This window comes from Cydia amplana, chromosome 4 (genome assembly GCF_948474715.1).
Source record: "Cydia amplana chromosome 4, ilCydAmpl1.1, whole genome shotgun sequence".
Classification (NCBI taxonomy): Eukaryota; Metazoa; Arthropoda; class Insecta; order Lepidoptera; family Tortricidae; genus Cydia; species Cydia amplana.
Genome location: NC_086072.1, coordinates 6,707,769 through 6,728,853, shown reverse-complemented (window position 1 = coordinate 6,728,853; position 21,085 = coordinate 6,707,769). Strand labels below are relative to the sequence as shown.

General features: G+C 39.5%; 1 protein-coding gene across 1 annotated transcript; it reads right to left on the bottom strand.

The window, feature by feature from the left end:
- Positions 1-977: 977 nt before the first annotated feature.
- On the bottom strand, positions 978-20,249 carry LOC134663219 (tyrosine-protein kinase Shark). Its single transcript, XM_063519607.1, has 14 exons — positions 19,917-20,249; positions 19,293-19,389; positions 19,134-19,210; positions 18,629-18,837; positions 14,579-14,777; positions 13,540-13,680; positions 11,533-11,638; positions 10,443-10,675; positions 9,047-9,190; positions 7,350-7,659; positions 6,108-6,340; positions 2,750-2,949; positions 1,891-2,116; positions 978-1,311 (listed from the first exon to the last, which is right to left on the bottom strand). Exons 1-14 carry the CDS (start codon positions 19,950-19,952, stop codon positions 1,108-1,110), a joined length of 2,415 nt encoding a protein of 804 aa, XP_063375677.1. The 5' UTR covers positions 19,953-20,249; the 3' UTR covers positions 978-1,107.
- Between the last annotated feature and the right edge of the window lie 836 nt (positions 20,250-21,085).

Genomic DNA, 21,085 nt, shown 5'->3' with positions numbered 1-21,085 from the left:
CAATAATCAAGTCAAAGTCATTTTACTCTAAGTGCCAATGTATTCGACTGACTAAAATCTAATCCAGATCTAACTCGTCTGTATAGGTACAGCCAGCAGCAGAAATTGCTAAGCGGGCGAGGTGTTTAAAATTACCTAGACGCGCTCTTATTCTCTTAACAATAAAGTCGCGTCAAGATCATTTTGAACACCTCGCCAGCTTAGCAACTATTGCTGCTGACTGCTACAAATTATATTGCATAATTTATCGATATGTTAATATTTAAAACTTGAAGCAAAACTTAGCTATACTACGTTATAATCAATTTGATCACTACATATACGTTTATGAAAGCTAAGGCCACCATAATTCCATACACATCCTCATTTCATTATTCCATTACCCATATTTTATAACATACACTCACTCAAAATGTTCAGATTATCAAATTCACACAGCAAGCCAACTAGGGTGAATGCTATAGTTATTGGCCCCGCCATAGTAATTGGCCAATCAGAAAGAAACAAGGCAATAGAAGTCTTATTGTTAAGAGTAGTCAATAACTTTAGCATTCAGATGCAGAAGGGCGTCTGTTCAGGCAAGTTAACAAAGCGAAATTTCAGTTACAACTCTACTCGACTATATTTTACATGACAAGCATAATCCATATCTCTATTGAGTACAGTGCGAGTGGAAAAATTGTAAATGAAGTCGCCGCGTTTAGTCCTGATAATTAAGACATTTACCCCATTGTCCATTTCAGTTCAAATCTCACTTAACCTGACTGTTACGTCCTCATCTTCGTCATATTTTCTACCACTGACATCTATGTAAGCTTTACAATAGTTCCCTACGGGGCCAAAGGCATAAAGGCATCCACAAATATTTGCCTAACATTCGCATTGTATCTCTTTTTATCGACACAAAGAACAAAAGAGACGCAGCGCTGCGTTAGGCAAATATTGAAGTAAATGTTAGACGGTTACCTCGTCGTTGTAGTTCCCTACGGGGCCAAAGGCATAAAGGCATCCACAAATATTTGCCTAACATTCGCATTGTATCTCTTTTTATCGACATAAAGAACAAAAGAGACGCAGCGCTGCGTTAGGCAAATATTGAAGTAAATGTTAGACGGTTACCTCGTCGTTGTCGAGGGCTAGCTGGCTAATGTTGACGTAGTCGGGGTGTTGGGAGAACACGTCGACGAGCAGACCGAACGTCGGTCGTCGGTCCGGGTTGTATTCCCAGCAGTCTAGCATGACTTGATAGATCTCGTCCGGGCACTCCTCGGGTCGTTCTAGTCGTCCGCCGCTTTCTACTATTTGTATTGCCTGTAAAAGAAAGTGAGTTTTCTAAATCTGCCAAAAAGGGTTTGATCTCTCGTTGGATCTATTATATTTTTGCCTTATTTGTAACAGAAAACATGATTTGATGTTGACAAAAAACGAACCTGCCAATTTTATCTTCTCGGCAACCAGTCAAAATACTGACGCTATTCAACTTTCTTCAGGTAGATTGATATAAAGCGAAAGAGCTTATTAACACGATCCTCTGTTTGACGTACCATTTGACGGGCAATTTGTCACCTTGGCTCGCCTTGTAATTTACTTGATCTTAAATTTAAAAGATTAAGGTCGACTTTTGTTTGACAATTTTAGGTGGAAATACTAACCTCGGTGCCTCTCATCTCCCCTTACGGCTGCTTGCCATAAGAGAACATCTCCCACAACGTGACGTCATAACTTCAAACTCGTAGGACTCGGGCGCGTACACTCAATGGGCCACTTGCCTTGCTTTATCCCTCGCTCGCTTCCCGCCGGCAATATCGGTTCAGCGAAAATTGAATTCTAAATTTAAAATGTCAAGGTCGTCTTTTGCCCAACATTTGCCCTTCAGGTCTAAATACTAACCTCGGTGCCCCTCATCTCCCCGTACGGCTGCTTGCCATAAGAGAACATCTCCCACAGTGTGACGCCGTAGCTCCACACGTCGCTGGCGCTGCTGAAGGTGCCATAGTTGTAGGACTCGGGCGCGTACCACTTGATCGGCCACTTGCCGCCCTGACTCGCCTTGTAGTACGAACTGTCCATGGAGAGAGCTCGTGATAGACCAAAGTCACTAATTTTTGCTTGGTGTCTGAAACAAAATATATCATCTTTATGTTCACAGAATCTATAGTTTGGCCCAGGGTTGTCTCATTACAACAGTCAGTAGAGAGAGAATCATACTGTCATTGTCTTACGCTAGTACTAGCACCCAAAAGGGATGAATATAATGTTCCTGGGTGTTTCTGACTGACAAGTGGTGTTTGCCAAACTATATGTTATACTGAAATGAGCGAATTGGGATTTTTATTTCTCGTTGTCTTTGGTTAACTCCTTGCTTCTCACTGGCTGGATCTTCAGTCAGCAAAGAGAATATAAACTCTATTTACAATTTAAAATTTCAAGGTCGTTTTTTGGCTGTCAAATTTAGACCACCTTAAGGCCTCATTCACACGAGCGCTTTTTCAACGTGCGTTAAAAAGAACTTGAATCTGCCCGGACGCTAAATTCGTTTTAAAGACCAAGGCTTAAAGTTGAATATCTAACAACGCTTGATAAGAAAACGCTACCGCCATCGTGTGAATAAATACATATGTTTCCATTTGTATCATTCGCGTTGAACAAGCGCTCGTGAGAATGAGGCCTAAAAGTTGAGGTATCACAGTTTCCGAGGCAGCAGATGCAGATTCTGAATTAGTTGACATTATCTGGTGTAAAAGTATACCTGCTGGCCAGCAGTATGTTCCTGGCGGCGAGGTCGCGGTGCACGAAGCGGCGCCGCTCCAGGTAGCGCATGCCGGCCGCCACTTGGCACGCCCACAGCCGCAGCTCGTACCCGGCCGAGGCCTGCTCCGGCGAGCGCAGCAGGTACTCCAGCAGCGACCCCAGCGGCACCAGCTCCTGGATCATGGCTAGCGGGGGACCCTGGAACAATGATTTATAACTCAAGATAGGTTATAGGTAGGGTTGCCAGATGGTCGGGATTTGGCGGGATTCTCCCGATTTTAGCTTGTGTTCCCGATTCCCGACAAAGTGGAAATTGTCCCGAAAAACAGCTGCACGTTATAAAACAATAATTTCAATTTTCCGAACTGTCGTCGAGCGAGCGAGAGACCCGCGTCGACCGCGTCAGGCAGAGCAGCTGACGTAGTGCCAACAATGTATAATATCGTTGTTTTTAATACAATTACTTTAATTGGAATGTTTCTTTTTCCCGACTCAAGTCTCAAAATACCGATTTTTTTTTATTTTTTCCCGATAATACTGCCTTTCGATCTGGCAACCCTAGTTATAGGCGTTCCAAAATTGAAGCGCTTAACTTGTGACAATTTGTCACAAGTTGCCTTTAGACGCGGCTGGACAAACGAGAAATGTGCACGTGCTAACGAGCTCCTGTACACCGAAAGAGCAAGAAACGACCTTATGTTTAACAACGAGTGTGACAAAGATGGGTGGAATGAGAAAATTAATCAAAAATAACAGATTTCTTCGTAGGCACAGAAATAAATATGGAAGTATTTTTTGTGCTCGTCAAGTATGAGTATAACCTATCTATGGTTATATAATATCATTGCCCTGGAATAGAATAGAATAAGATTTACTCAGGACGCTTCATCACTACATAGTATAAAACAATGTCGCTTCCCGCTGTCTTTTTTTTATGGTAAACTGATCGGCGATTGGCTCTAGACACACCTGATGGAAAGTGAAGACAGAGCCTAAGATGGAGCTCACCGGTTCTGTCCCTACGTATGCTTATAGATCTTTAAAACTATGCAACGGATTTTGATGCGGTTTTTTTAAAATAGATAAGAGTGATTCAAGAGGAAGGTTTATGTATAATTTGTTAACCCGTGCGAAGCCGGGGCGGGTTGCTAGTACACAACAAAATTTTACAAAAACGGTTTAAAACATCACTGAAAAGGTTTCCACTCAGCTTGGTGTCAAGGTATCTTATGAATACCTTGACGCTGGAATAGAAGTAGGATTTAGGCGAGCTCTTGGCAGGGACGGATTAGATGCACCAATGGGCGGGGTTCGCTCAGAACAGGTTGTAAGGATATTGTCGAGTCTGAAAGTACCTCACTAATAGTTAAAAATTCACTAAGGAATATTTTTTTGGATTTTGAAAGAAAGAAAGAAAATACATTTATTTATGACAAACACAGATGACAAATATACAATGTATACATGTATATAACATAAAGAGCAAATGCCATAAAAGGGAAGGGATTTGACTTAGACATATCTAATGACATGTTTATTAAAACTATCTCAGCGCACTCTTCGTTAAATTTGGAAGCGTTTATCCTCATATTATTTCATAAAATATTTTGATTTGTGTTTATTTGGACCCGGCCTACGGAGAGCTTTATATATGATATATATTTCGACTAGTAAGGAGTGATCACAAAAAAAAATATTGCTTCTAAAACCGTATCCAACTCACCAATGAAACTCCAATAAGTCGTACAATGCACCGATGGCGGAGCGTCATCATAGTCTTGGCTTCCGCCAGGAAGTCGTGCTGGTTGGAGTCGGTGTGCTGCACGTGCAGCGTCTTGACGGCGACGGGCGCGGCCCTCATATTATTTCATAAAATATTTTGATTTGTGTATATTTGGACCCGGCCTACGGAGAGCTTTATATATGATATATATTTCGACTCGGAAGGAGTGATCACAAAAAAAATTATTGCTTCTAAAACCGTATCCAACTCACCAATGAAACTCCAATAAGTCGTACAATGCACCGATGGCGGAGCGTCATCATCGTCTTGGCTTCCGCCAGGAAGTCGTGCTGGTTGGAGTCGGTGTGCTGCACGTGCAGCGTCTTGACGGCGACGGGCGCGGCCCTCATATTATTTCATAAAATATTTTGATTTGTGTTTATTTGGACCCGGCCTACGGAGAGCTTTATATATGATATATATTTCGACTCGGAAGGAGTGATCACAAAAAAAATTATTGCTTCTAAAACCGTATCCAACTCACCAATGAAACTCCAATAAGTCGTACAATGCACCGATGGCGGAGCGTCATCATCGTCTTGGCTTCCGCCAGGAAGTCGTGCTGGTTGGAGTCGGTGTGCTGCACGTGCAGCGTCTTGACGGCGACGGGCGCGGCCCTCATATTATTTCATAAAATATTTTGATTTGTGTATATTTGGACCCGGCCTACGGAGAGCTTTATATATGATATATATTTCGACTCGGAAGGAGTGATCACAAAAAAAATTATTGCTTCTAAAACCGTATCCAACTCACCAATGAAACTCCAATAAGTCGTACAATGCACCGATGGCGGAGCGTCATCATCGTCTTGGCTTCCGCCAGGAAGTCGTGCTGGTTGGAGTCGGTGTGCTGCACGTGCAGCGTCTTGACGGCGACGGGCGCGGCCCTCATATTATTTCATAAAATATTTTGATTTGTGTTTATTTGGACCCGGCCTACGGAGAGCTTTATATATGATATATATTTCGACTCGGAAGGAGTGATCACAAAAAAAATTATTGCTTCTAAAACCGTATCCAACTCACCAATGAAACTCCAATAAGTCGTACAATGCACCGATGGCGGAGCGTCATCATCGTCTTGGCTTCCGCCAGGAAGTCGTGCTGGTTGGAGTCGGTGTGCTGCACGTGCAGCGTCTTGACGGCGACGGGCGCGGCCCTCATATTATTTCATAAAATATTTTGATTTGTGTTTATTTGGACCCGGCCTACGGAGAGCTTTATATATGATATATATTTCGACTCGGAAGGAGTGATCACAAAAAAAAATTATTGCTTCTAAAACCGTATCCAACTCACCAATGAAACTCCAATAAGTCGTACAATGCACCGATGGCGGAGCGTCATCATCGTCTTGGCTTCCGCCAGGAAGTCGTGCTGGTTGGAGTCGGTGTGCTGCACGTGCAGCGTCTTGACGGCGACGGGCGCGGCCCTCATATTATTTCATAAAATATTTTGATTTGTGTTTATTTGGACCCGGCCTACGGAGAGCTTTATATATGATATATATTTCGACTCGTAAGGAGTGATCACAAAAAAAATTATTGCTTCTAAAACAGTATCCAACTCACCAATGAAACTCCAATAAGTCGTACAATGCACCGATGGCGGAGCGTCATCATCGTCTTGGCTTCCGCCAGGAAGTCGTGCTGGTTGGAGTCGGTGTGCTGCACGTGCAGCGTCTTGACGGCGACGGGCGCGGCGGCGCGGCCGGCCGCGGCGGCCAGCGTGGCGCGCAGCACGGACCCGAACTCGCCCTCGCCTAATGTCGCTCCTAGCGTCAACTCGCTCATGGGGATGAAATCTGAAACTCATATGCAAGTTGGAACTAATAAATAAATAAATATCATAGGACATTTTTACACAAATTGACTAAGCCCCACAGTAAGCTCAAGAAGGCTTGTGTTGTGTGTACTCAGACAACGATAGATATAATATACAAATACTTACATACATAGAAAACAACCATGACTCAGGAACAAATATCTGTGCTCATAACACAAATAAATGCCCTTACTGGGATTCGAACCCAGGACCGCGGCTTCACAGGCAGGGTCACTACCCACTAGGCCAGACCGGTCGTCAAACGGTCGTAATGATTCCATAGGTAAATTAATTTCAGCATAGTATATAGTTCGTTTTTTTTAGCATTAGAAATAAGGTAAACAATCTTGACGTGTCTTTTTATTGAAAAACACGTTTTAAAAATAAATGATGGCAAATATGTATTAATTATGAATCTAATACGATCATTTATATTATTCTGCTTTCATAAGTAATAGTTACTGATTTTAAAAAAGCGTTTTTCAATTAAAAGACTTGTCAAGATCGCTTACCTTCTTTCTAATGCTAAAAAAAACGAACTATAGTACATACGCCGTATTTACCGTGTATATTCGTTTTTACATCCATGTATATTTGTCCCCGAATATTGGGCACAATTGCTCATTTTCACGGAGTAACCTATAAATAAATTTCTGCGACTCGTTATATAAATGTTTAATACGTTTTAAATAGTTACAATGTAAAAAAACATGTTAGTTTAAAATTGTTTAAGTATATAGTAAAACGAAACCATTGTGCATTCGTTTAATATCAAATTAACAATCAAGACAACCCATAAGCGTGTAAAAACCTTTTATTCGACAAGTATTTCGCGAATTTTGGAGTTTGCAACTCTCAGACGTGCAAAAGCTTGCAACTTATAATATTAATCTTTATTCCAAGCTTGATATATCCAGAACATCAGTTGAACACCAACAGATCTAGAGTAACGATGAAACCCCACCCGTCATCAGCGATGTTCAACTCACCTTGCAGTGTGGAAAGCTGGCCGTCGGAATTAATCGATATCTCATTATAGTTCTCCCCAACAACAACGGCGCTGTTGTTAACGGGCACTTTATACGTGTCGTTGTCATCCAGCGAGTCGTTGTTGTTGAGGCTGTCGTTGTTGAAGTCCGACGAGAAGGAGAGGTTCCTGGTGAGAAGCTCGAAGGCGTCGGGCGGCGAGCCGGGCTCGGAGATCTGATTGTTTAGGATGTCGTTTTTGACTAGGGATAACGTCTGGTTCATGGCTGCTCGACTCGGTGATGGTTTCTTGGTCCGGGGCATTGTTGAGAACTGGAAAATATTAGAAGATTAATCTTTGAGGCGTAACAATATCAGCAAAACCCGCTTAATACGATCACGTTTAATACGATTTCCCGCACAATACGCCATTTTACGACGGTCCCTGCAACTTTAGGCCTGTTTTCATACATTATTTCACGGTTAATACGACTCGCGTCCCGTTTAATACGCCATCTAAAATTATATATTACTTATCCGTCCCGTTACGCACCATCTGCACGTTTGTGTTTTTGACATAACCGTCGTATTGTTATGCAATACGCCGTTAGCCAACATTTTTTATGTGTTTATTACCTACAGTTTTTGGTTTTGTCTAATATATTTTGTCGGGTCCTTATCGGTGTAAGAATGCGATGCCATCTGCTTGACCGTTATGGACCACGGAGTGCAAGCTATCGCTCTCAGATTTATTTGCAGGCAGTTATTAGTTACTTTACTCCACGACTTTCTACTTGAGCCTAATATCGTTAGTGTTCCTAGATTACCTGCCTACACTTAGATTTCATTCGCTCATTATCACCGTTATTATAGTTTTTTTGTTCACGCTTAATACGATTTCTCGTTTAAGACGCTCTTTTTGCTAGGTCCCCTCAGAATCGTCTTAAGCGGGTTCTACTGTAGTGCGGGTCGGTGGTCTTTTGACTCGCTTAGCATACAAGCATCGTACTCTGCTCTTTACTCTTGTAGGATTATCATCTTGCTTGCGCGTCACGGGCACCCTTTCGGGCACAGCGTGTAGCGTTCATCCAGACGGTCCACGCATTCTAGGTAAGGCTCGTCGTCGATGAGCACGCTTAATGATATACGGCGTTATTCATAAACGTTTGTTAAGTTAATCAGCTGATGATCATCGTTGTCACTCTCTATGGCATAACGACAAATAGGGACAAACGACGATCATCAACTGATTAAGTTAGCAGCCGTTAATGAATAACGGCATTAAAGTGTAGATGGTACATACCAGGGATGTTGCGAACATCCGCATCCGCAACCGCGGAACTTCCGCATTATTTTTAACATCCGCATCCGCATCCGCATAAAATCGATGCGGAGCTTATGCGGATGCGGATGTCGAACAAGTCGGTACAGGAACGTCTTAGCGGCGGCGTAAGTGCTAGGTAATTTCGTCATTACCTATAACGAAATCGTCTAGATCCAGAAAAGTCGGCGAAGTTACTGTTTATTAAATATAACGCACCTATATTCTTGCTCAAATACTAAACGTTTCTTTTTTTTTAAATAAAAATATACTAAAAATGTAATATTTGACGTTTTCTAAGTACCTAATCTTGACATCCGCGGATGTGAGCCTTTAAATATCCGCATCCGCATCCGCGGATGTCAAAAAATCTGCATCCGCAACATCCCTGGTACATACCTCGGGCAGGGGCGGCTTGGGCTTGGGCGGCACGGCGTGGCGCAGGCGCGCGGGCAGCCCGTCCGGCACGGCGCCGTAGTGCTCCACCAGCCGCTCCACGCCCTCCAGGTACGGCCCGTCGTCGATGAACACCCAGCCCGCTGCCTGCACACATCAAACATTCCATTTCGTTTTGAACATGAGACAAAGCTCCTCTAAACTGTTGTGGCTAAGTGTTGAAAAAACCGACCAAGTGCGAGTCGGACTCGCGCACGGAGGGTTCCGCACCATCAACAAAAAATAGAGCAAAACAAGCAAAAAACGATCACCCATCCAAGTACTGACCCCGCCCGACGTTGCTTAACTTCGGTCAAAAATCACGTTTGTTGTATGGGAGCCCCACTTAAATCTTTATTTTATTCTGTTTTTAGTATTTGTTGTTATAGCGGCAACAGAAATACATCATCTGTGAAAATTTCAACTGTCTAGCTATCACGGTTCGTGAGATACAGCCTGGTGACAGACGGACGGACGGACGGACAGCAGAGTCTTAGTAATAGGGTCCCGTTTATACCCTTTTGGTACGGAACCCTAAAAACGGGTTTTGGCCTTCGATACGAGAGCACGTCGCTTGGCCCGATCCTGTGCCAAGTCGCACAAAACCAGGGATGTTGCGAATATCCGCAACCGCGGAACTTCCGCATTATATCGATGCGGAGTTTAATGCGGGTGCGGATGTGGAACAGGTCGGTACAGGAACGTCTTAGCATCGGCGTAAGTGCTAGACTGCTATGTAATTTAGTCATTAGCCAAAAAACCTATTAGAAATGAGCAGTCAAGCGTGAGTGGGACTTAATGTACGGAACCCTTGGAACGCGAGTCCGACTCGCAATTGGCAGGTTTTTTGAAATAAAAATTACTATAATGTAATATTTGACGTTTTTTATGTACCTATCTTGACATCCGCATCCGCATGTGAGCCTTTAAAAATCCGCATCCGCAGATGTCAAAAAATCGGCATCCGCAAAATCCCTGCACAAAACACAGATCCGCCTCTACTCTGTCCCTCTAGTCAAACCTAAGCCGACCGACTAAAGTATAGTTATTATAATTATTAGTCATTAAATACGCATTCAAAAATCCCATAGCCTGAAATTAGATTAAATTAGCGCTTTCAATTAATTATTTCATTCTTTTATTTACAAACAAGATATATACAGTGTATTACTAAAAGAAATTAAAAACTAGCTTAAATCTAAAATAGGTCCTTGAGGTAAAATAGGTACCAAGGATGCTGGCGACATTTCCTCGCTGTATCGCAATGCTGATACGTTTCAATTAATTATGTGGATCGCGGCGTATTTGTATTGTGTATCAATTACATTAGATGTTGATCGTCTCCGTAGTTAATAATTACCTCCTTCCTTATGATAAAGTGGTAGGGCGTGTTTTCGCTCAGCATAGTGAGCACGCAGGTGGCGCTGCTGTGCCGCTCGCTGTAGCGCACTAGGAACACGCCGTCCGTAGCCTTGTCCACTAAGTTGTTCTGCTTGCAGTACTGTTCTAATGTTTGTACGGCTTCGTCCCGGCTCAACGTGCCGTGGTACCATTCACTTTTGGAGGTTTGCGGTGGCTCGGGTTTGTAGTTTTCTGCAAATAATTGGGATATTTAGTAGATGAAATAAGCCTAAGTTAACCTATTAAGACGGACAACGAAGCAACTAAGAATTTGTTTCAGCCGAAAGACATTCACTGATAACTGATAGACAATAACCTCTTGGTGATGAGTTGCTAACCTCTAACGGATCCTCCGAGATCTTGAATATCGTTCCCATTACACGTAGCGGTACAAATTTAATATGGAGTATACAGACCAAGCAAACTCTTCACAGACTTTCCAATGACAAACGGGTAGTATCACCACAAAAGTCATAATTCCATTAAAAAATCGACGATAAAGCCGCCAATCGCTACGCGGCGCTATAGGCTACATGACTAATTTTAATTTATGGTATCAATCGATTGGGTTTGTTTTTAGGATCAAATGTCTATGGACCCATTGCATTAAAGTAACACAAACGTCAGAAATTGTAGTCAAAGGCCGACAGTCGCACTTCACTCGCGAAACGCCCTAAACAAAACGAGAAGGGAACGTGACGTCAAGATCTCTGGGAGCCCATCTTGTAGTATGGACAAAACAAGAAAATTGCGTTTTTGTCGGTGAAATATTGCGTTTATGTCATATATAGTTGCTATACAATATTTTTTTGGATGAAATTTAAGGAATCGAATGGTACCCTTACTTTTATCGTTTTTGAAAGTAAAAAAAAAAAATTTTTTTTGAAACTTTCAGGTCCTGTATTTTTGTAATTTTTCAATATTTTATTTTAATATTCACATTATTGTGATAAATTGCTCGTTGGCTATCTATTTTAATAGATTTTGTTATAAAATTCAACATGTGTCATCATCCCTATTCGAAGTAATAATATCTTCATATGACTTACTTAATAGCTGATAACATTCCGTATGCCCGTGGTGCTTCGCTAAATCGGCTGGGGTTTCTTGCTGCAACGTCCTCGGGTTCGCGGGAGCTTTCAATTTTAGCAGGACCTGCAAACATTTACAGTTTGAACCGAAACTGACTTAATAAAGTTTTTGCCAAGTCTTTTCAAGCTTCTTTTCCAAGTGTTAAAATGTTTAAACATTATGAAACACAGTTATAATTATAATGATTGAGTCTACGTTTTTTCGATAATTTTCTAGTCTATAGGTAGTTCGTTTTTTTTAGCATTAGAAATAAGATAAACAATCTTGATGTGTCTTTTAATTGAAAACACATTTTAAAAATAAGTTACGGTAAATATGTAACAATTATGAATCTAATACGATCTTTTATAGTCTTCTGCTTTCATAAGTAATAGATATTGGTTTTTAAAAAGTGTTTTTCAATTAAAAGACATGTCAAAATCGCTTACCTTCTGTTAAGTTCTTTCTAATGCTAAAAAAAACGAACTATAGTGGTTGATTTCATGGGTGTGAAATAAATTATTTAAACTAACAGTAAACATCCTATTTAAATAAGAATTCCAAACAGTTCGTTGTTTTGGAATGTGGCTTCCTGTTTTCAGGTTACATTGTAATTTGTTGCCATTGTTGAATGAGAGTTTTGTTTTGGTCAGCTTGTGGTATTCACAACATAACAAACAATACATATTTTGAAAACATTCCGAATATTTTAGGCACCAATAAATTTAACATGGAATTGGGAATATATTTTCTAGAATAAATTGTAAGTGGAACATGTTTTGTAGAATAAATTGTAAGTAAGTTTTCCGATCTATAAATAGAAACTCGAATCTCAAATATTGGTAGATCCAGGACAAAGTACGTTTCCTGTACAAAGCAGATAGCTAGTAATAAAGATTTTACTTATAGTTTTTATAACAAACGGGCTCAAACAAGAATGGTTATTTGACGAAAAAAACAAATGGGACAGGCCTAATGAAATACTCCTTCAGCGAATCTTAGTAGTATTACCTCCAATTATCTCAATAGGTAACGTAACATAATATTTAAAACCTTCGCGTTTTGAACACATATTAACTCACATTTATTGACGGGTCTAACGCGAAATTTATTCAATTACCTTTATTTACCGACGTTTCGACACAGGTTTCACTGCTCATGGTCGCGGCTAACTGATGTCCCAGCAAAATGTCAAAACAGGGATTTGTGAAACTACTCTACGAAAAGAATTGAATAAATAAATTAATTATAATGCCTTCTGGGTACCCTACCGAGTGACCACGACCTAGGCCAAATTTTTTATTTATAAGTTTTTATTTTTTAAGTGTTATTAAGTTTTTCATTAATAATTATATGTGTTTGTAAAAATAAAATATTAGGGAATTTTTTGTCATATTACGACAATGTTAACTACACATTATAAATTGATTAATTGAATAAATTTCGCGTTAGACCCGTCTATAAATGTGAGTTAATAGGTAACGTAACGTCGGTATTTCGGTATAGCAACTTGATGTCTAAATTATCTATCAAATCAAGTACCTTGATGCAAGCTCTTCATGCAAGGAGTAGACTCCGGCTGGAGCAAAAAGCTTTGGAAACTTAGCAAAAGACAACTCCAAATCATAACGGGGGTGTTCACTGGTCATTACGGGGTCAAGGGAATTCTGACCAAGATGGGACATTCTGACAACACCGATTGTCGTATGTGTGGCGAAGAGGAAGAGACAGTGAAACACTTAATGTGTGAATGTCACGCCCTAGCCAGACAAAGAATGAAGGACTTTGGAGCAGGATATCTGGAACCAAAGGACTTTAAAACGCTACCCATGAGCTCCATCATCCGACACATGGATATGGTGGGAAAAGCTCTTGAGTAGCTGACGGATCTTCTCCAGGGGGTAATTGCACAAAAGATCCCTATGGGTCGAAGTGTATCCGTAAGGGCCCCCGGAAATAATAAGATAAGAAGATAAGATAAGTACCTTGATGCAGTCAATGTGTCCCCTCTGCGCGGCGTCGTGTAGAGGTACTTTCCCCGTAGGCGCGTGCCGCATCTGGTAGTTAGCGTTGCCCTTCGTTATCAGCAGTTCAGCGGTGCTTGCCAGATTGTTCTGGCAGGTGTACTGAAAAAATACTTATTATACAAAAAAAAAAAAAAAAAAAAAAAAATTTTACGGTCAGGGTATTTTGAGCCTTAGCACACGTAATCTCCTCTACCAATTTTCTGAAAAAGGGAACTTAATTTATTTCCTACACTATTGTTTCAAGTTCCACTGACCATTTCTTGCCATTCCATTCTTCTCACTTGATGGTCCCATCGGAAGACCAGCGCTGGAAGCCACCAGCAACATGCTGAGATGAGGCCATTTCGTGGCACTTTAAATCTTATTTTGTGTTTTCTTTCATATTATGTATTGTCTGTGCTTACGAATAAATTATATTCTATTCTATTCTATTTTTCTTGCATGATGGGCAAGCATCGCTACAAATCTTATTATAATGAATACTGAGTTCTATTAAATTAAAAGTAAAGCTGCCTCTGCAGACATATATGAGTTGTCTCATCAGGAAGTTAAAATGAAGGTCTTGTATAATTTTCCTCACGGAAATTAAGGAAACCTACTATTGATGAGACGCGCCTACGATAAAAATAAGGAGATCGGAAGACATAATAGCGAACACAACGCGACGTGACTACAGATTTGAGACAATCATAATATTCCTATGCACATATACACGCGACATATTAGGTGGGAATAGATTGGTTCATAAAAATTAGCTTAAAATTATGCTGTTAGCTTAAAATTTCCCGGGTATCTTGTCGCGACTTTTGCGGCGATATACACCGCTGTATGTCCACCTGCGGGCTCAGCACGGTTCCATTTTTATCGACTATCACTATGCCCGTCACTTTCGCACTAACATACTTGTTAGAACGTGACAGGCATGGTGACAAACGATAAAAATGCGACCGTGCTAGTAAGGGCTGGTAGTGGTACCTTTGTCGCTTAGTATACTTACATGTAATGGCGTATATCCGAACGAGTCCCGCACGTTGACGGTGGCTCCGCTCTCTATGAGTTTCCCGAGTATTTTGTCGCGCCCGGCTTTAGCGGCTATATGCACCGCCGTCTGTCCATCCTGGTTTTTGGCGTCGCGGCTGTGGTATCCGACTGCCAGCATTTGGGATACTATGTTGTAGTCACCGGCTTCCGTTGCTCTGTTAAATAAAGTTTATTTTTCAACATAGGCTATACTTTACGCACTAGGTATGGATGGAGCTGTTAATTTATTTTCGAATACTATGTTTTTAACTGACAGTTGATATTGGTCGCAAATGTAAATATGAAAGTTACTGGGTTAGGTATTTAAGGAACTAGCTTCGGCTCACTAAAATCGAAGAATTTAATTTGAATTGGTAAATTGGGCGTAGAAGGTCAATAATACAATTGAAAAAGAGTTCAAACTCCTGTGATACTAACTGTCTTTGTGAATAAATGGAAACAGTTTTCCATGTTTTTTAATTAATAGTATCTAGAATAAACACTATTCCAATTACGTCAAATGTTTGTAGTAACAGATGGTAAAGAGACGCACAACTCCATAACTAAACTACCCAAAAGCACGCAAAATTATTATGTGAATCATTAACTCAAGTCTGAGTCATCATCTTCAAACACAGATGTATCTGGAGTGAGTTGATACTATAACATGTCAACAATCTCATCGCGGTTTGCCGAGGTATGAGTAATACGCATATTCATACAAATATAATGGAATGACATTTGAGTCAATAATTAGCTGTTATTTAAGGATAAGAAATATTTAATTTTTGTTAATTTTATCGGCATAGCATTTTTTCATAATGCATACGTATTCTGCCTTTATCATTTAACGAATTAATTAAGACAACAAATTTGATTCATTACTTATTTTTAAAATACCGGTCAACTCACGGTCAAGCAAGGCCTTGCTATCTTTGATGTCATATCAAACATATCAGTTAAAATAAAATTTCGGATAATGTTTTCATACTTTGGAGTAATAAATGTCGGGTTATTCCGAAAATCACCCATAATTCCATCATATTAAAGCTCATTTTCGGAATTAAGTATGCGACAATCTGTAGTATTCGGAATTACCCAAATACACCTTTGTATCTAATTTATCAAAGAATCTCATACAACTAAATGTAAATATCAGCATAAAAGCAAGTTACCTACTTAAACAGCATCAATATCATTACTGCGCATAATCATAATACATCACATTGTCAGCATTATTGAACGAGCTATTGAACAGCATTCACCACAGGAACACAGCAATAAAGTTGTCACTTTTACATTGCATCAACCAATTGTGCAACATAAGTAAAAAGACTCAGAGCATTGACCTACTCAACCGACTTTATGCGGCTATTTCACACGATCATGATAAAAAACAAATTAAAACAAAATATATGTTTGGCCTTGTGGAGTGGACTTAAATTGTACTCAAGACATTAGTCGCAGCAATTTGTTACAACAACACGATGGAAGAAATTAAGGGCAATAACTGATGGCTCTCCAGTTAATAGAACTTCCTTCTTCACTATCATTCGAGTAAACTGTGGATTTGATATCACAGTATTAAATAACGGATTATACATACAAATAATTGCATAAGAAAGGTTGTTTTTAGGGTTCCGTAGCCAAATGGCAAAAAACGGAACCCTTATAGATTCGTCATGTCTGTCTGTCTGTCCGTCTGTCTGTCCGTCCGTATGTCACAGCCACTTTTCTCCGAAACTATAAGAACTATACTGTTGAAACTTGGTAAGTAGATGTATTCTGTGAACCGCATTAAGATTTTCACACAAAAATAGAAAAAAAACAATAAATTTTTGGGGTTCCCCATACTTCGAACTGAAACTCAAAAATTTTTTTTTCATCAAACCCATACGTGTGGGGTATCTATGGATAGGTCTTCAAAAATGATATTGAGGTTTCTAATATCATTTTTTTCTAAACTGAATAGTTTGCGCGAGAGACACTTCCAAAGTGGTAAAATGTGTGTCCCCCCCCCCCTGTAACTTCTAAAATAAGAGAATGATAAAACTAAAAAATATATATGATGTACATTACCATGTAAACTTCCACCGAAAACTGGTTTGAACGAGATCTAGTAAGTAGTTTTTTTTTATACGTCATAAATCGCCTAAATACGGAACCCTTCATGGGCGAGTCCGACTCGCACTTGGCCGCTTTTTTATTCATCAAATCATCACCATATACAATAAACCCAAGATTTTTTATAATGGTTCACATGTGTGGCGATCCACTTCATTGATCAGAACTTCTTACACCTTAATGATTATTCTTCATATCATATGAAATTCTAGTATGTATGTACATAGGCAAACAGTGCCAGAGAAAATCTCTATCAATATGGGAGGATGAACTTAAGACCCGTCTCCATATCGCGCGGCAAACCATCGAACATTGGCTCGCGCGGCAGCCGCGCGCAATGGATACCGGGCTGCCGCGCGAGCCAACTCGATGCGCCCACTGCGCCCAGTATCCATTGCGCGCGGCTGCCGCGCGAGCCAATGTTCGATGATTTGCCGCGCGATATGGAGACGGGGCTTTACACTAACAGTGGGATCGAAATGGAGGAGAGTGGCTTCTATTAGACTACTATAGTACTATAGAGCTAGATGGCCTCTGCCACCAAACTGAGCTTAGAAGAGATATACTCTAGTCAAGTCTAGTCTCTTACTCAAGAAAAAAGGGCTTATAGATAAATAGACATAGGCACTATAACAGCAACACTTAAGTGACTATTAAGGGACATTTTTCTCTCTCATTATGGAAAAGATTTTTTCACCACACCAGCTCGGAAAGGCTTACTTTGCACTTCAAAAACGGATAGAAAAGTTGCACTTTGCTATCAGTAATTCAAACCCTCGCAACGCTCAAGATTCCATTTTTCGAACCACTCGCTACGCTCGTGGTTCAGTTTTGGAATCTTTCGCTTGCTCGGGTATCAATATTAGCACGAGCGGTTAAACAACAACTTTGCCCCCTTGTAAAACAAATAACTATTACATAAATTTATGTATTACTAGCGTCCCGCCCTGGCTTCACACGGGTTAACAAATTATACATAAACCTTCCTCTTGAATCACTCTTTCTATTAAAAAAAACCGCATCAAAATCCGTTGCGTAGTTTTAAAGATCTAAGCATACAGACAGACAGACAGACAGGGAATATAGCATAGCTATTTAGCTTTGTTGGACTTTTTTCGATTTTATGATTATAGGTATTAAAAGAATTAGGATCAAAACTAGGGAATGCAAATCGGTTATTTTCGGTTATTTTTTGTATGGAAATAATCGGTTATTAACTGAAACCGCGGTTATTTCCATACAAAAAATAACCGATTTGCATTCCCTAATCAAAACACAATTCATAGGAAAATGAGGACTATATTTGTATAAACATGCGATTTGGGGTGGTCGTCCACATCGGTACAATATCAAAGAAATATGACGTTATTCATAAACGTCTGCTAAGTTAATCAGCTGATGATAATCGTTTGTCCCGCTGTATGGCATAACAACAAATAGGGACAAACAACGATTATCAACTGATTAAGTTAGTATACATTTATGAATAACGCCAATAGAGTATACATTACATAATTGTTTTGTTACTTGGCATTTTATGCTGCTTATTACTGGATAGTCCCATAAACACAAATCTAGACCAATTTTACCCAATTTACTACAATAGATATTTTCATATGTTATTAAAGTTGAACTATTACTTAAGAGTAACTAATGAAAAAAATACTATAATAAATTTATTATTTCCTGTTATTATTATGTTCTCCAGTCTGAATAAAAATTTTAAACAGTTGGTTTGAAGAAAACTTGTATAGTATAACTTTTATTACAAATTACAAATATGCTCCGAAGAGTGCCTATAATGTTATGGCTATTCTACTGTATGTTGTGTGAATTTAAATATAAATCATACAACAAAAATTAGACAACAATGAGTGCCCCAGTAGAGCAAAAAGCAGCTTACCTGTGTAAAAGATTGGTGGTCCCCTGGGTGCGTGACTCGTGAGGTGGAGGCTGCCCCTTACACACAACAGACAGTCGTGTGACGAGACCATTGGAGTCACCTCGGTAGTGCTGTATGAGGGTGTCCAGCCCATGCACTGTTGTGTGTTCTTCAATGGAAAAGAAGGCATCCTCGCCATGCCTCCGAATTTGGTAATGCACTACTTCACCCTGAAATAAATTATAATTTAATACATTCCTGTACATTTGGGAGTTGAGTGCGGAGCCACAGAACACAACCCTGCCACTGTCATGAGATGCATGCAGGGGCAGCGCGTACCATTGTAGAGTTATGGAAACGGAAATTGTCATCATGTTTTTATTTTATTCACCTTTTTAAAAATACAATAATTTTAATACATTATACACATTTTTAAAAGACCTTTTTGAAAACATTTGAATTTTGAATCATTGCATTGTTTGTTTACTTAAGTAATGTTAGGTTATAAAACTTCCAGTACACTTACTTGGTGCAAAACTGACAAAACATAGTCTCCTGGTGAAGTGTTGCTTTCACGTACCAAGAAAACACCATCTTCGCCCTCTGGAAACGCCAAAGGTAAACAAGGAATCAGAATCTTTTGTTACCATTTTGTCTTAAAAAATAACTTTAAAACAACGCCTACCTTCTTTTAACAACTTCTCGGCAGATTCTCGTGATATTTTCCCATGGAACCAGTCGACGTTATCCTCTCTGTTCATCCTCAAGAGGAAAGAGTTCGTCTGAAAAGTTAATTGGAAACTTGTTCAACAAGTTGCTGGACAATAACTTTTTCTTCCAACGCTTCACACGAATATAACAGTTCGAGATTCATAGCTTGTCGACGATATTTCTGTACACTTCATTTAGGCAAATTAATATGAATTAGGTTTAGGACTTTAATTAATTATTTTTTCTGTGCGTAATCATAAGCTAAAGAATTTCGCCATTACAATACATTTTATTCTCTATTTCATTCTAACACACGCACCACGCATTTGGATACTCTAACAAATACCGTAGACGCCACTGATAAATCGTCATTATAGCGTATGTCAGTGATTTCCTTGTGTTGAAAAGAGAAGGATGATAACTACAGTACTTTTACATTTATTGGCGTAATATTTTACATGTCACTTTACACTTAGTCAAATGAGATACTGATAAGAATTTTAAATGACTCACTAACAAATTAAATAATGATTAAATTATTTTAAATTATAATTAAGCTTTAGATATAAATATACGTGTAAAAAATCAAGTAGCTTACCTTCAATAATATGAATGACGTCATGGTTGTTATCATGATATCCAACTATAAAAGAACACAAAAATATTTACAAGTAGTTTTAGAATTTGCGAGCCAAATCTATTTAACTGTTTTTTTGTTTTGTACACTCACACATTTTTGTTATTGTTTCTTATTTAGATCGCGAAACACAAAATTATTTGTTAAAAGTGTTCGCGGTGAGCGGTATGCGTGTATACCAAAGCAAGCAACCGGCAGACAGGCGCGGTATCCCCGACTCTGCCTTCCAGCGAATGACTCATAGCAAGGTCAATTCCGAGAAATGAATCACCAGCACACTCAGTTCCACAATGGTGTAAGTGTTGCGCATTCCCCAGCACTAAAATCTACTACATGAACCATGCACAACATATTGTTGGGTACAGTTACAAGTAATTATGATCTACAAATATGTTCGCTCGCTGTTTATATCAATAGGTAGGTCCCTATTTCTCTATTCTCATTATTTATCATTGTTATAGTAAAAACTGTTGTCTTTTGTTATACTATTCGGCTAATGATATTTAGTAGTAAATGGTCCTTCGAACCGGATAGAATGACCTCAAAAAATGTCGCAACAGTGAGTTACAATATAGGTAGGTACTTACTTTGGTACCTATAGGTTTGTTGGTTTGTCCAGGCAAACTGGTCCCGTGGAAGTTTGTTTACCTCTTCGCGAATGGGATGTTTATTTACTTTCATTTGTCGAACGTTCTAGCTCACAACCTGTCCTCAGAGAGAGGGCTTGGACTAGCTAGACTCTCGTAATGTAATTTTGTGGATCAGTTATTTTTAGATTTACCACAACAGCTCGTAAACTGTAAAGGCTTTCTTGCCCTATTCCTAAAAACTGATAGGTACCTAACAAAGTTGCATTTCATCCAAAAGAGTGGCAAGCAATTGGATGCAAATTTTGAGTGGTTTTAACTTAGTATACTTGGTCAAGCAGATCTTATCAGTAGAAAAAGGCGACAAATTTGAAAAATATAGGCGCGAAGGTATATCGTCCCATAGTAAAATTTGAATTTCGCGCCTTTTTTTACTGACAACATTTGCTTGACCAGCTATAGTAACTAAGTAGACTTAACTTTTAAGCTTCTTTTGAGTGATGATTTGGAATAATAAAATAAGTAATATACTTACTTAGCGTT